The 13642-nt window shown below is 43.1% G+C and overlaps 1 protein-coding gene across 1 annotated transcript; it reads left to right on the top strand.

Annotated features, from left to right (window-relative positions):
- The first annotated feature begins 1267 nt into the window (after positions 1-1267).
- LOC133092176 (nitric oxide-associated protein 1) lies at positions 1268-12528 on the top strand. The gene is made up of 7 exons (XM_061191409.1): positions 1268-2490; positions 3638-3802; positions 4436-4641; positions 7376-7507; positions 8538-8654; positions 11663-11783; positions 12230-12528. The coding sequence occupies exons 1-7, from the start codon at positions 1341-1343 to the stop codon at positions 12427-12429; spliced, it is 2091 nt and encodes a 696-aa protein (XP_061047392.1). The 5' UTR covers positions 1268-1340; the 3' UTR covers positions 12430-12528.
- The last annotated feature ends 1114 nt before the right edge of the window (positions 12529-13642 follow it).

Here is a 13642-nt window from a genome sequence, read left to right as displayed (position 1 = left end):
CCGCAGCGTGAGGCGAAGTAATTTCCGTCTCCGGCGTTCCCAGAATACTCTGCGTCCCACACGAAGCTCCGCCCACAAAGACGCCAATTAAGGTCTGCGCCTGCGCGAAGGGTAGGTTAAGCTGTGTTAAGGTTTAGTATTGGGCATGCGCGATTTGTGGGCTGAAGTTTCCCGTGCCTGACAATGAGGACCGTTCCTTACAGTTTGAGTCGGATCCAGCCAATGAAACTTTGTTATTCAGTGTTGTTGCACAAATAAATAATAGCACCTAAAAAAAAAAAAAGTCAAGAAGATTTAATAATAAAGGGTTTCGTTGTAGCCATGCTTTATTTTTTTCGGTTCCAAAGACTTAAAAACACGAAGCTTTAAAAAATGATTTCTGAAACAAATACAGTATGCTAACACATATATATGGAATCTAAGGGGAAAAAAAAAAAAAAGGCCATGAAGAACCTAGTGGCAAGACAGGAATAAAGACACAGACCTACTAGAGAATGGACTTGAGGATATGGGGAGGGGGAAGGGTGAGATGTGACAGGGTGAGAGAGTGTCATGGACATATATACACTACCACATGTACAATAGATAGCTAGTGGGAAGCAGCCGCATAGCACAGGGAGATCAGCTCGGTGCTTTGTGACCACCTAGAGGGGTGGGATGGGGAGGGTGGGAGGGAGGGAGATGTAAGAGGGAAGAGATATGGGAACATATGTATATGTATAACTGATTCAGTTTGTTATAAAGCAGAAACTAACACACCATTGTAAAGCAATTATACTTCAATAAAGATGTTTAAAAAAAATGATTTCTGTGTACATAAACCATAGTCAAATTTTAAAAAAATGTTTAAGAAATATTATTTTTAATGTTGTTGCACAAATAATGACACCCAAAAAAAAATAATAAAGCCAAGATGTATTAATAAAAGGTTTTAATTGTGGCCATAAGTCTGCGGCATTAGATTTTCTATTTTCCAGTCCGAAAGACAAAACAACAGGAAGCTTTAAAAAATGTGATTTCTTAACGGCAGGTAGTGCCAGCGGCGGCGCGTTGAAGAAGCCTGAAAGTGGCTAAACCCTCACTCACTAGCCTATTCGGCCAACCCACCCCAGATTAGGTGCCCGGAGCCTTTATCTCCGCTTTAAGTGGGCTCTCTGACCACAGAGCCTTCATCGCGAGAACTCACGAGATTAGACGCGGGAGGAGGAGCTGAAGTGCGACGCTGAAAAATGACAGCTCTCAGGTAGTCCCGGGCTGTCGCTACTGTTTTACGCACGTCTGGGGCCACAGAGCACGCGCGAAAAGGTGACTCAGCCCCTTTGCCCACGTCCGCGTTTCTCATGCTGCCCGCGCGCCTCACTTGTAGGCTGCTGTGCAGCCTTCTGCGGGGATCCACTCCCACGGTAGGGCGCCATGGCCTCCGGGAGAACCTCCTCGAGAGGAAATGTGCGGCCAACTCCACCTCCCGGCACCCATCCGGCCTGGGATGTGGGCTTCCCCGTGGCGCGACAGCGACTGGGGATAACCAAGGAAGGGCTGACATGGAGGAGAGTTTTCTGTTCCCCGAGTACGTCCCGGATCCGGAGCCCGCAGTGACCCTCCAGGACCAGCTGCGGGAGCTGCAGCAGCGGCAGGAGGAGGAGGAGCGACGGGTGCTGCAGCGACGGGAGGAGCGGCGGCAGCAGAAACTACGCACCGGCTGGCGGGTGTACCCGGTCGTGGGGCACCCGGACCCGACCGTGCCGCCCAGCGGCCTGAACTGTTCGGGTTGCGGGGCGGAGCTGCACTGCCAGGACCCGGGAGTGCCCGGTTACCTGCCCAGCGAGAAGTTCCTAAGCGCGGCGGCGCAGGAGGACGGCGGGCTGGTGCAGACCGTGTGCCAGCGCTGCTGGCTGCTGGTGCATCACCGGCGCGCCCTGCACCTGCAGGTGAGTCGCGAGCAGTACCTGGAGCTGGTGACCGCCGCGCTGCGGCGGCCCGAGCCCGCCCTGGTGCTGTACATGGTGGACCTGCTTGATCTGCCCGACGCCCTGCTGCCCCACCTGCCCGCGCTGGTGGGCCCCAAGCAGCTGATCGTGCTGGGAAACAAGGTGGACCTGCTGCCCCAGGATGCTCCCGGCTACCGACAGCGGCTCCGGGAGCGACTGTGGGACGACTGTGCCAGCGCCGGGCTCCTGCCGCCCCCTGGCTACCGAAGGCCAAAACACCCCAGCGGGGACCGGCCACGGGACAGGGAAGAGAATGCGAATCTTTCGCCCAGGTCCCGCACGGTGCTCAGAGACGTGCGGCTCATCAGCGCCAAGACTGGCTATGGAGTCGAAGAGTTGATCTCCGCGCTCCAGCGTTCCTGGCGCTACCGCGGCGACGTCTACCTGGTTGGCGCCACCAACGCTGGCAAGTCCACTCTCTTCAACACGCTCCTGGAGTCCGATTACTGCATCGCCAAGGGCGCTGAGGCTATCGACAGAGCCACCATCTCCTCTTGGCCTGGTGAGCCTTAGGACGCCCGTCCCCTTCGTATTTTTTTTAAATATTTATTTATTTATTTGGTTGTGCCTGGTCTTAATTGAGGCAGGCAGGCTCCTTAGTTGCAGCACTTGGGCTCCTTAGTTGCGGCAGGCTGGCTTCTTAGTTGTGGCATGCATGTGGGATCTAGTTCCCTGACCAGGGATCAAACCCAGGCCTCCTGCATTGGGAGCGTGGAGTCTTACCCACTGCACCACCAGGGAAGTATCCTCCTTCGTTTTCTGAGAAGCTGGAAGTCTGATCGTAGTTCAGGCACCTAGTCCTATATCCTTCCTTAATGTACACCAGGGGCTGGCTGGGGGCTTCCTTTAAAAATTCTCTACCTACTTCGGTCACATTTCTCTTTTGTGTCAGTTTAATGCTTGGAAATTCAGTATATGTTTTAGTAACTTTCCAATAGAAATAATTAGAGTACTTCTAGGTACCAGTCACTGTTCTAGGCACTGTAGATGAACCAGGGGACAAAGCAGTGTCTGCTCTCTTGGAGGTTTCCCTCGTAACTTTAGTTCTTTGTATGTTTCTCCAGAAAGTCCTTTTACTTTCTAAACCTCCCTCCACCCTTCAGTCTCACTCTTCATATCTTGAGTTTAGTCAGGAGAGTACTATACAGATTTAACATTTGAATAATTCACTAATGCAATATGATATGTGGCTTTGTTGGAAAGAAATTTCAACTTTGTGACTTTAAGAAACGTCTGTAGTAATTGCAAAATGGGTCCTTCTGTGACCTGTTTGTATCTAACAGTTGGCAAAGCAAACTACTTCATTTGATCCTTTGAAACCAGCATTGAACTTTGCTCGATAAGCTGTACTTCTCTGTCAGGGACATTGGTTGACTTACACACAGAAGTGCTTTTATACCGGTTAGGAGTATGCAGAAGATGGAAAAAGATCAGGCCTATAGATTTGGCATTCAAATTCTGGTTGAGCTTGTGGGCCGATCTCTGAACCTATTGCCTCATCTGTAAAGTAAGAATAATTTTGTGGAGGGTTGTCATGAAAGTTAAGAGAAATAATCACAGTATCCAAGACACTGTAGATCCTCATAAATGTTTTATTCCATTTTCTTGTACAACGTTTATAACAACGTATGTATTCTTTGGTATTTCAGGTACTACATTAAACCTTCTGAAGTTTCCTATTTGTAACCCAACTCCTTACAGAATGTTTCAAAGGCAAAAAAGGCTTAAAAGAGATGCAACTGAAGCAGAAGAAGATCTCAGTCAGCAAGAACAAAATAAACTTAATCTCTTGAAAAAGCATGGTTATGTAGTAGGTAAGCATCTTCTATAGGAAAACTCTTCCTTAGGTCTATGCTAAAATTTTCTGTAGAACAACCTGAAATAGAGCTCTCTGGAGCTAGCCAGTTTTTGTGGGGAGAGACACTTCCTCTTTCTGGAACATAGAGGCCTTTTAGAGGCAAGGCTACTGTTTGGAAACCCAGAATTCATTGTGTTGGGAAAACTGAGACAGTAGATACTTGGAGAAATCCAGGAAAGGAAATGCAAATAACTGCCTATCTGGCCATTGTCAGCAACAGAAGCATTTTCACTAAGATACCAGTCCCCTCCTTACACACCAGTACAAGTTGTTGACCTGCAGCAGGTTTAAATTGGATTCTCCCCCTTTCCTTGGTATCTCTTTACAACCTGTCTTTACTAAAAACAGTTTGATTCCCAGCGCTCTCCCCCTTCGCCCAGTGTGCACAGCCAGCCACACATACTTGATCATTGCAAGAGTCTGACTCCCACTGCATTTAGAAATAAAGCAAAAGTATCATTGTGGTCTCACTTCCTTCCAAACACCATTGTTAGTCCTAGTAACTTCTTCGAGGCAAACATAAGAACTACCTGTCTCGAGTCAAAAGCTTTAAAGGAGTGACTACTAACTTCAGTATAACTTGTTCTAGGAAGAGTTGGAAGAACATTCTTGTATTCAGAAGAACAGAAGGATAAAGCTGCCTTTGAGTTTGATGCCGATTCACTTGCCTTTGACATGGGAAATGAACCTGTTATGGTTGCAGATAAATCCACCAAACGAGTAGAATTGACCCCACAAGATGTGAAAGATGCCCACTGGTTTTATGACACCCCTGGAATTACAAAAGAAAATTGTGTAGGTATTTAATGTATTTTAGAAACATTAACTTTCAATTGCAAGAGTACTGTCTTAATTGGCAGAAAAAGAGGTATCCTTTCATTTTAGACTCAGTTCTGATTCATGCATAGAAGCGTTTCAGAGATGAATCTATATGCCATCAAGTACTGTATGCCATTTGGTAGACGTCACTGCTAACAACCTACTTCTATCCTTGTGGTTGTTACCTTAGTTAGGGAGACGTTTACAGAATCCTAGATTTTGAGGTTGGAAGAAATCATAAATATCACTGCAGTCCAGCCACCTGTTCCATGCTTGAGTTCCCTCTATAACATATTCACCAGGAGGTGCATCCACCTTGAATTGAAGTAAGGAGTGACTCACCATCAGCTGAAGCAGTGTCACCTCACCTCCCAAGGTCACCCTGCTCTTTATATTGAGCCGAGCAGTGTCCCTGTAATTTGTACCTATTGTTCCCCAAAGGTGTATGGAACAAATATAATGTCTAGTTCCCTTTGCCAGACATTGAAATGTTTTAGAGTATAATATCCTCTCTCTTCCTCACTCTACCCTTTTCTTGTCTTTCATTAGTTCATCCAACAAACATGGAGCACTTAACTGTGCTGACATAATCCAGACGGTTTGTCTTCATTTCCTATAGCCATTCTGAGAATAGGCTATGAACAAAGGACCCTTTCCAGAATGAATTCTAATTTGTTTTTGTTCCTGAAAGTATGACACAAAGAACTAACTTTCTTATGTAAGTGCCCTCAGATGAACCTAATTTAGAATAGGATCAAATCTACCTATCTTGCCCTTGTTTATCTTTTCAGTCCAGTTGCAGGATCTCCCGGGCAACTTTGATTTTATCTTAAATTCAGCCTATATCCTACATATTTGTTATATCTCAGAACCTTTTATTCATTTGCAGTTTTTTTTTAAATTTATTTATTTAATTTATTTATTTTTGGCTGGGTTGGGTCTTCATTGCTGCGTGTGGGCTTTCTCTAGTTGCGGTGAGTGGGGGCTACTCTTCGTTGCGGTGTGTGGGCTTCTCATTGCGGTGGCTTCTCTTGCTGCGGAGCACGGGCTCTAGGCATGCGGGCTTCAGTAGTTGTGGCACACGGGCTCAGTAGTTGTGGCACACGGGCTTAGTTGCTCCGCAGCATGTGGGATCTTCCCGGACCAGGGCTTGAACCCGTGTCCCCTGCGTTGGCAGGCGGATTCTTAACCACTGTGCCACCAGGGAAGCCCTCATTTGCAGTTTTGATCATTATCCAAGTCATTGACTGAATCAAGTGTGTATCCAGGATACTGCCTTTCAACAGATCCACTAATCAGCTTCCTTTGAATCTGGTTAGTGACCAGGTTCTAATTCACCTAGTTATCTCTGTATATCCCTGTGAAACAACATTAGATTCTTAGATACTTTTCCTTCCTTTGCCTCATCAGAATCACTTATAGTTTCATTCTCAGAATTTGATGTACCGATATAGATCTTTTAACTTTTTTTTTTTCTCTCCTAGAATAATTGTGTCCAGTCTTTACTTCCTTAGCAATCCAGAACTTCAGAGTAACTGTACTGCTTCCTAGTAATGTTCTATGACTTTAACTTCGCCAACTCATTCTTCAGTTTTAGGCTCAGTTAGGTCAGGGATAGCAGTTACTTCAGTCATGTATATCCTCTTGTAGTTAGTCAGAAAGGCAAGACTTTGCTAACTCGCAAATTCAGATTTGCTAATTTGCAGTGAGACCCTCAAGTTTTTAGATATAAGAGTTCTCTCAGGCAGTTTGATTTTCTGTCAGTTTATTGATATATTTATTTAATGCCTTGAACCAGTGTTTCCCAAACTGAACCAAGGAACTCTATTGTGAAGTATTAAGGTCTCTGCTAAAAGGGTTAAAATATTTCTTTACTGCACGTGGCTTTTAATGTGCTTTTCAAGCACAAATACTGAAGAAAACTACTCACAGCCCCCTTAGGTATTCTCTTGTGAGTCTCCCTAGATATCACATATTTTGTTATCTCCTTGTTATTTTTCTTAAGAAGCAAGTTCACAAAAGATTTTTAGCCATTTTTTTACTTTCTCAAAATTTTTTAAATCAGATTTTGATTCCCTAAGTCTTACCAGAATCTTGTACCGCCTGGCTTTTCTTTTCCATTTTCTCTAGTCTATTTAGGAACTCTTCATCCTTAGAAGCCACAGGATTCATAACTTTCTCTCATTTTTTTTGCTGAGTATTTGGAGGAAATAAGGAAACCAAAGACTGGAATTTAGAAAAGCTTCTTCAAGCTCTTTACCTGCTCCAAGAATGGGGTGATCATTTTCATTTAATGCATGCATAGCTGCCACTAGGACAGAATATAGCACGTTACCTTACCTTTATCTGAAAACTACTGCTCCCTAGAAGGCTTGACGAGAGAACATATTTTCTCTCCTGGGATTGAATCATCAGTGTTTTCAGTTCACAGCAAATCTGACAGAATTCGGAGGATGCTGCTGTTTCATATTCCTGTAAGGTTATTTTGCCATTACTCAAGATTAAGTTGTGAAACAAGAGTAAAGCCATTTATAAATTGATTCATTTAGAAAGAATATATGAATTTTATGTGCAGCAAATTCTAAAATACATACTTTGATTTATTGTGAAGCCTGGAATATATAATAACTTTTTATCTTACAGGTAAAGCACGATATATCAGATGTTCATTGAAAGTAATTCTCTAAAAAATCTGCCCTCTGCTTTACAGATTTTAAGTCTTCTAACAGAAAAAGAAGTAAATACTGTTTTGCCAACACATTCCATTGTTCCAAGAACTTTCGTGCTTAAACCAGGAATGGTTCTATTTTTGGGTGCCATAGGCCGCATAGATTTTCTGAAGGTAAGGAAAGTCCGTACCATTGAACAATGACTTTAGTATTGGGATTTACTTTAAGGAAGCAGATATACGATCAAGACTAGCAAAATGTTGATAACTAGGTCATGACTGTGGGGGTTGGTATACTATTCTTTTGTGTGTGTTTGAAAATGTCTATAATAAAAACCTGGGATAATGAAATGGGGGGAAAAAAAGTAATAGGTCTTAAAAAACTATATCTTCAATAGGCAGTCGAGTGCCCCATACAGCTTGGCATTAAGCAAAGATACTTTCCCTCTCCTGTGGTATTGTCTTATGTGGAAATCGGAGGTCGTACCTTTAAGTGCAGGGTTAATATGCATTAAATAAATTCCACGCTCTTTATGTTCCATGATGTGTATACTTTTATAGATGTGTTTTTGGGTTTGGTATTCATTTACATAGCATCACTCAGAGATTTTAGAGCATCTATAGAATTGATCCCTGTTTTACCAAAGTGAGGAGAAAAATGGAAAATGAAACATGGATATGTCCAACAACACTGAATGCAACCTGCAAGCCATTGCCTTAGCACACTTCTTGGTTTTGTATTTGTTCATAATTTGTTGGAAATTTAGGCATACACACTTAAAACCTTATGTATTTCCATAGAGACCATAGAATGTTAACATTTTAAACCAAACTTTACACAGGGACACTTAAAGCAGACAGTATTTTCTTTTGTTTTTTATAATAGATGTTTGTTTGGTTTTTTTAAGTATCAACAAACCTATGGAAGAAATCATAGTTTTATATATAAATGGGTGAAATGCAGTGCTTCTGCCATATTTTGCCCCCCCCACCTTGTTTTTTTTGGCTGCACTGCACGGCATGCAGGATCTTAGTTCCCCAACGAGGGATCGAACCCGTGCCCCCTGCAGTAGAAGTGCAGAGCCCTAACCACTGGACCACCAGGGAATTTCCCCCAATTTTTTTTTTTTTAATCATACCTTGTAATGTGCTGGTTTTGCAAGTTTTTCATTATATAAAATAAGTTCCTTCTTCCTTTCTTAAGGGAAATCAGTCAGCTTGGTTTACAGTTGTGGCTTCCAACTTCCTTCCCGTTCACATTACTTCGTTGGACAAGGCGGACACTATATATCAGAAGCACGGGGGTCATACGTTACTCAAGGTGAGGCAACACGCTTTGATGGTTGCATAGTTAGGTTAACACACCCTGTGATAGTCCCACGGCCCTGCTAAAAAAGCCTTTGTTGGACAGAACCATCTTTGTTACACTCTCAGCTAGCTCTCCCCTGACCTTGTTCACCTTGAGGATTTTGACTATAACATGAGGTGGGCTCCTATAGAAAAGGGATGTTGGATTCGACTGATCCTAGAATAGTGACAGAGCTGGGTTTTCTCTAGGTCATACTGTCCAATACGGTAGGCCCGTGTGCCTATTTAAATAAGTTAATTAAAATGAAATAAACTTTAAAATTTAGTTCTTCACTTGCACTAGCCACTTTTCAACTGCCCAGCGGTCACATCATTGCAGAAAGTTGTGCTGTATACTGTGAGTGAAGAGAAGTTACAGATTTTCTCACAACTGGGTGATGCTACTGGCATCTAGTGGGTGGAAGCCAGAGATGATGCTAAACATAATGCGATACACAAGACAGCACCTCACAACACAGAATTATCAGGTCCAAAAGGTGCGTAGTGCTGAGTTGAGAAGCCCTTGTATGAGTGGAAAAGCTCTCCTCCCAGGTTCTTAATCCCAGGCACATACAGGTTATCGTACCTCCTCTCTCCTGCTTTACTTGCTCCTTCCTTTGACCTGTTAAGCAGTGTGTTAAAATTTCTCTGATCTTTATTTTTAAATATTTATTTATTAATTAATTTATTTGGCTGCGCCGGGTCTTAGTTGTGGCACTTGGGATCTTCACTGTGGCACGCGTGTGGGATCTAGTTCCCTGACCAGGGATCAAACTTGGGCCCCCTGCATTGGGAGCACAGAGTCTTAACCATTGGACCACCAGGGAAGTCCCTCTCTAATCTTTAAAAAACAAAACAAAACTCAGTGTCCCACTCGTTCCTCCTCTTTACAATCAAGCTTACTCCTGCTCCTCACGTCCCATCCTCTGCAGTCCCCATTGTGCCCTTTCTATGCCACTGAAATTGTTTCAAGTTCACCAGAGACTGAATGGGGCCTGTTTACAGATCTTTAACCAGACATGGGTACACACTGTTGGCTAGTGTGTAGTGTATGATAGTTAAGATCTCTGGAGCCAGGCTGGGTCCAAATCCTGCTCTGTTCCACCACTTAACGAAGCTGTGTGTAGGTAAGTTTCCTTTACCTCTCTCTGTTGTACCTACACCACGAGGTTGTGGAGAAGATCAAGTGCAAGGGGACTGTTGTCACTGCTACGTAAGTATTTGTGGTGATGAAGATTATGGGGCATACCTACTGCAAAAATAGCGGGTACGTCCAAGGAAGAGGTGATTTACCATTAATTAATGCTCATACAACTGAAAATAAGTCAAAACACAAAATACACACCCGCCCTTCAACAAGGATAAAACCAACCTGACTTGGGAAGTAAATGCTTCTTTCTCTCTGGATTTCCTAAGAAAGCCAGAGTGAAATTAAAACTCCATCGAAATAACTGCCCTAAAGTTAATACTCCAGAGACATGTAGGATTTGCAGGGTAGGGCTCCACCCCCATGCATCTGTGTAGTCTTCAGAGTGGACTCACTGATACTTCTCAAAGCAACACTGAGGCTTCTCTCCCGGTGTAATACAAATGGTTTCTTGGGCTGCTCTGTGGCTCATCCTTGCCTTCTGGTTTTCTTACTCACCTCCCAAGTCAAAGTCAATCCTGCCTCCTAATTATCACTGAGACCAGCCTCATAGTCCAAACTGTAATCTACTTTCTTTAGGCTGTTTTGAGATCCTTAGATATTTTCCCAGCTCCCAGTTTTACTGCCTTCTGCCCACCCTCACCCCACCACAGCTGTAGTTCTCAACCAGGGTTGACTCTTACCTCAAGGGAACATTTGACAAAGACTGGAGGCGTTTTTGGTTTTCACAACTTGGTGGATGCTGAGTAGAGGCTGCTAAAAATTGTGCAATGCACAGGACAGCCTCCCGGGACAAAGAATTATTTGGCCCGAAAGGTCAATAGTGCTGAGGTTGAGAAACCCTGCACTACGCAGATTTTTCCAAAATACAAAGCAGGCCACAGTATTCTTTTTTGATTCTTTTCTCTTTCCTGCTTATAATTCCTTGGTAGTTCCACATTACTGAGAGAACTCTAAACTGATAGCCTCATCACTAATGCACACACACACATAACATACTCTGCACAGTTAAACTACAGTTCTCTGAACTCATTATCCTTTTTCCAATTTCTGTGTCTGTACATGATACTAACCCAGGATACCTTTCCACTGAATAACTTGAATCTGTTTTTCAAATTCTGCTCTTCATTAATGTTTTCCTTGACCAAACCACGTTCATTACTTCCTTCACAATCACAGTACTTAGTAGATGCCTCTCATCACGTTTCTTACCTTGTAATTTATTTACTTGCTGTTTCCACCTTCTGATCTCCTCAGGGGTAGGGACCATATAGAACATATTGTAATAGCTATCTTTGTGTCCTTAGTGCTAAACACAGAGAGATCTGTTAATAAACAGGTAAATTATTATCCAGTTACTTCCAATTCATGGAAACACCTGTAAACATAGAAGCTGAATCTTACCCATTATCCATGTACCCTTGAGAGGTAATGAGGCAGGGATTAATCTCTGTGTCCAGCCAGGCCTGTAAGCACTAAGGTATTTGGAAGGATGTTGCTTTTATTGCCCAAAATTATTGTGTCTAAAGCTTTATGGAGCACTGTAAAAACTGTAAGCTAATAAAGCAAGATTCTGCTGTCTGGAGGTTACCACCAGTTGGATGCCCACATGGGGCCTTTGTCACTGGGATCTATAGGCTTCATCCATCACAAAGCTCCCGGGCTTTTCATTTGACCTAGAAGTGTGATTTGGGTTTTTTTCAACAGTTGAATGTTTAAAAGGATTTTATTCTTGATACCTGTACAGTATTATCTTATCAGTGCCTTACTTAATATTAGAGTTATCAGGGGTTTAATTTGAACTTCCAAATATCTTCATCTCCTCCCAATGGAAGGTTCCAATGGGTGGAGAAGAAAGAATGGCAGGATTTCCTCCTCTTGTTGCTGAAGACATCACATTAAATGAAGGACTTGGGGAATCTGAAGCAGTGGCTGATATCAAGTTCTCCTCTGCAGGTAATTTTACACCAAGCACTTTTTTATTTTTTAATTTGGCCGCACCGCGCGGCATGTGGGATCTTAACCCCCTGACCAGGGATCGAACCCGCACCCCCTGTAATAGAAGCACGGAGTCTTATTGACTGGACCGCCAGGGAGGTCCCTACACCAGGCACTTTTTAAAAGGTGAATAAAGTAGCCTTACTGACTTTTAGTATATTTTTATACAGATGTGCCTTAACTGACATATGCTGAATATTTTAAGAAATACATACTAGATTATTCATAAGATGTAACCTACTCTGAAAATAAATCTGTACCTTTTCACAAATGCATTGTATGCTTTTAAAAAATAGAGTGAAAGACAGCAGTAGCCTCCCTTGGGTTTCCATTTTGAGCTGTGTTTGGTGTTTTTAATAAGATAGTTGCTAACACCATTTGTGTTCTGCCGTGTTCTTGCATAGGCTGGGTAGCAGTAACGCCGCAGTTCAAGGACAAACTGCACCTCCGAGGCTACACACCTCAAGGAACAGTTCTGACGGTCCGGCGCCCACTCTTGCCACATGTAGTTAACATCAAAGGAGAGCGCCTCCGGAGAAGCGTGGCCTATAAAACCAAAAAGCCTCCTGCCCTTGTGTACAATCTGCAGAAAAAGAAAAAATAATAAATATATGAAGCTGACCTGTTCACATTGAAGATTAATGATATAGAACATACTGTATACATTGCATTGCATTAAATATTGCTATAATAAAGCCTTCCGCCACCCTTTTTAAGCTACCAAGGACCGTGCCTCTTTTTAATGAATTTAGTTTGTAAACACAAGTCATTTTTTGGTAGGGTATGTATATGTGTGTATCTATGGTTCAAATATACCTAAAATGGGGTTCTGCTACATTCAGGTTTCTCCCACTACTATTTTTTTGAAACCAGATGGCATTTCTAATTTGGATTCTAGTTGAGAGAGCAGCTTAGCAGTTGGCATGTGAAAAAATGGCAGAAAATCAATTTCTCCAAAATACATTGGCTTAAATGAGATAGAAGTGAGTATGTGGCTTTGCTCCACGTAGTCACCCAAGGACCCAACTGGGGGAACGTGCCGCAGCTTCCATCTCTGGGTCTAAGGTGGTTGCTCAAGTCGTCATCCTTTCGCAATGGGAAAAAGAGACGAGAGTGAAGAGCATGCAGCTCCCCTACTGAAAAGAAGGGGGAAGTGCTGGAAGTTGCCCACTCACAGCGTCCATTGCTCAACAGTTACATGGCCACACCCCCCATGGGGAAGCTGGAGGATGCAGAGGGAAATGGGGATTTCAGACTTGTATTACTTAAGGGAAGAAGGGGAGAATAGAAGCTGGAAAACAAGTAGAAGTTTCCCTTACATAACCTAAAAGGGCCTGAAAATCTTAGAAAAGGATTCATGTTATATCTTTCTGGCATTCAGAGTTTCTTCTGCAAGGATCAGAGCACTTTAACCATTTTATCAACATTTGCCTGTAAACACTGTATAACATTACATCAGTCAGAAGTCTTTACCTTTATGTATTCCTAACTGAGTAAGTGGCACTACAGCTGTGGACAATGAACTGGTCAGTCAAGTCCCAGATCCCAATGTTGAGATAAAAGCTCGTGGAGTAAGCTGGCCTGAAACGCAGATCCATGAGCTTCCTATAGACTCAGGTTTAGCATGAACTTCTCAATAGTCCCATGTTCTCTGTCAATGTGTACACTCTAGCTCCCTTCTCACTAAGTAAGTCATTGTAGGATAAACGGTCAGTGTTTTAAAATGCAACTTGTCAAAACTCTGTAGATCTCACTTTCATTGGGTTTCCAAGTGAATACTATTGACATCCTGGGGAAGGTAGTTCTTTATGTGCATC

The sequence above is a fragment of the Eubalaena glacialis genome, chromosome 5 (assembly GCF_028564815.1).
Source record: "Eubalaena glacialis isolate mEubGla1 chromosome 5, mEubGla1.1.hap2.+ XY, whole genome shotgun sequence".
In the NCBI taxonomy this organism is placed as follows: domain Eukaryota; kingdom Metazoa; phylum Chordata; class Mammalia; order Artiodactyla; family Balaenidae; genus Eubalaena; species Eubalaena glacialis.
This window is presented reverse-complemented; position numbering and strand designations above follow the sequence as displayed.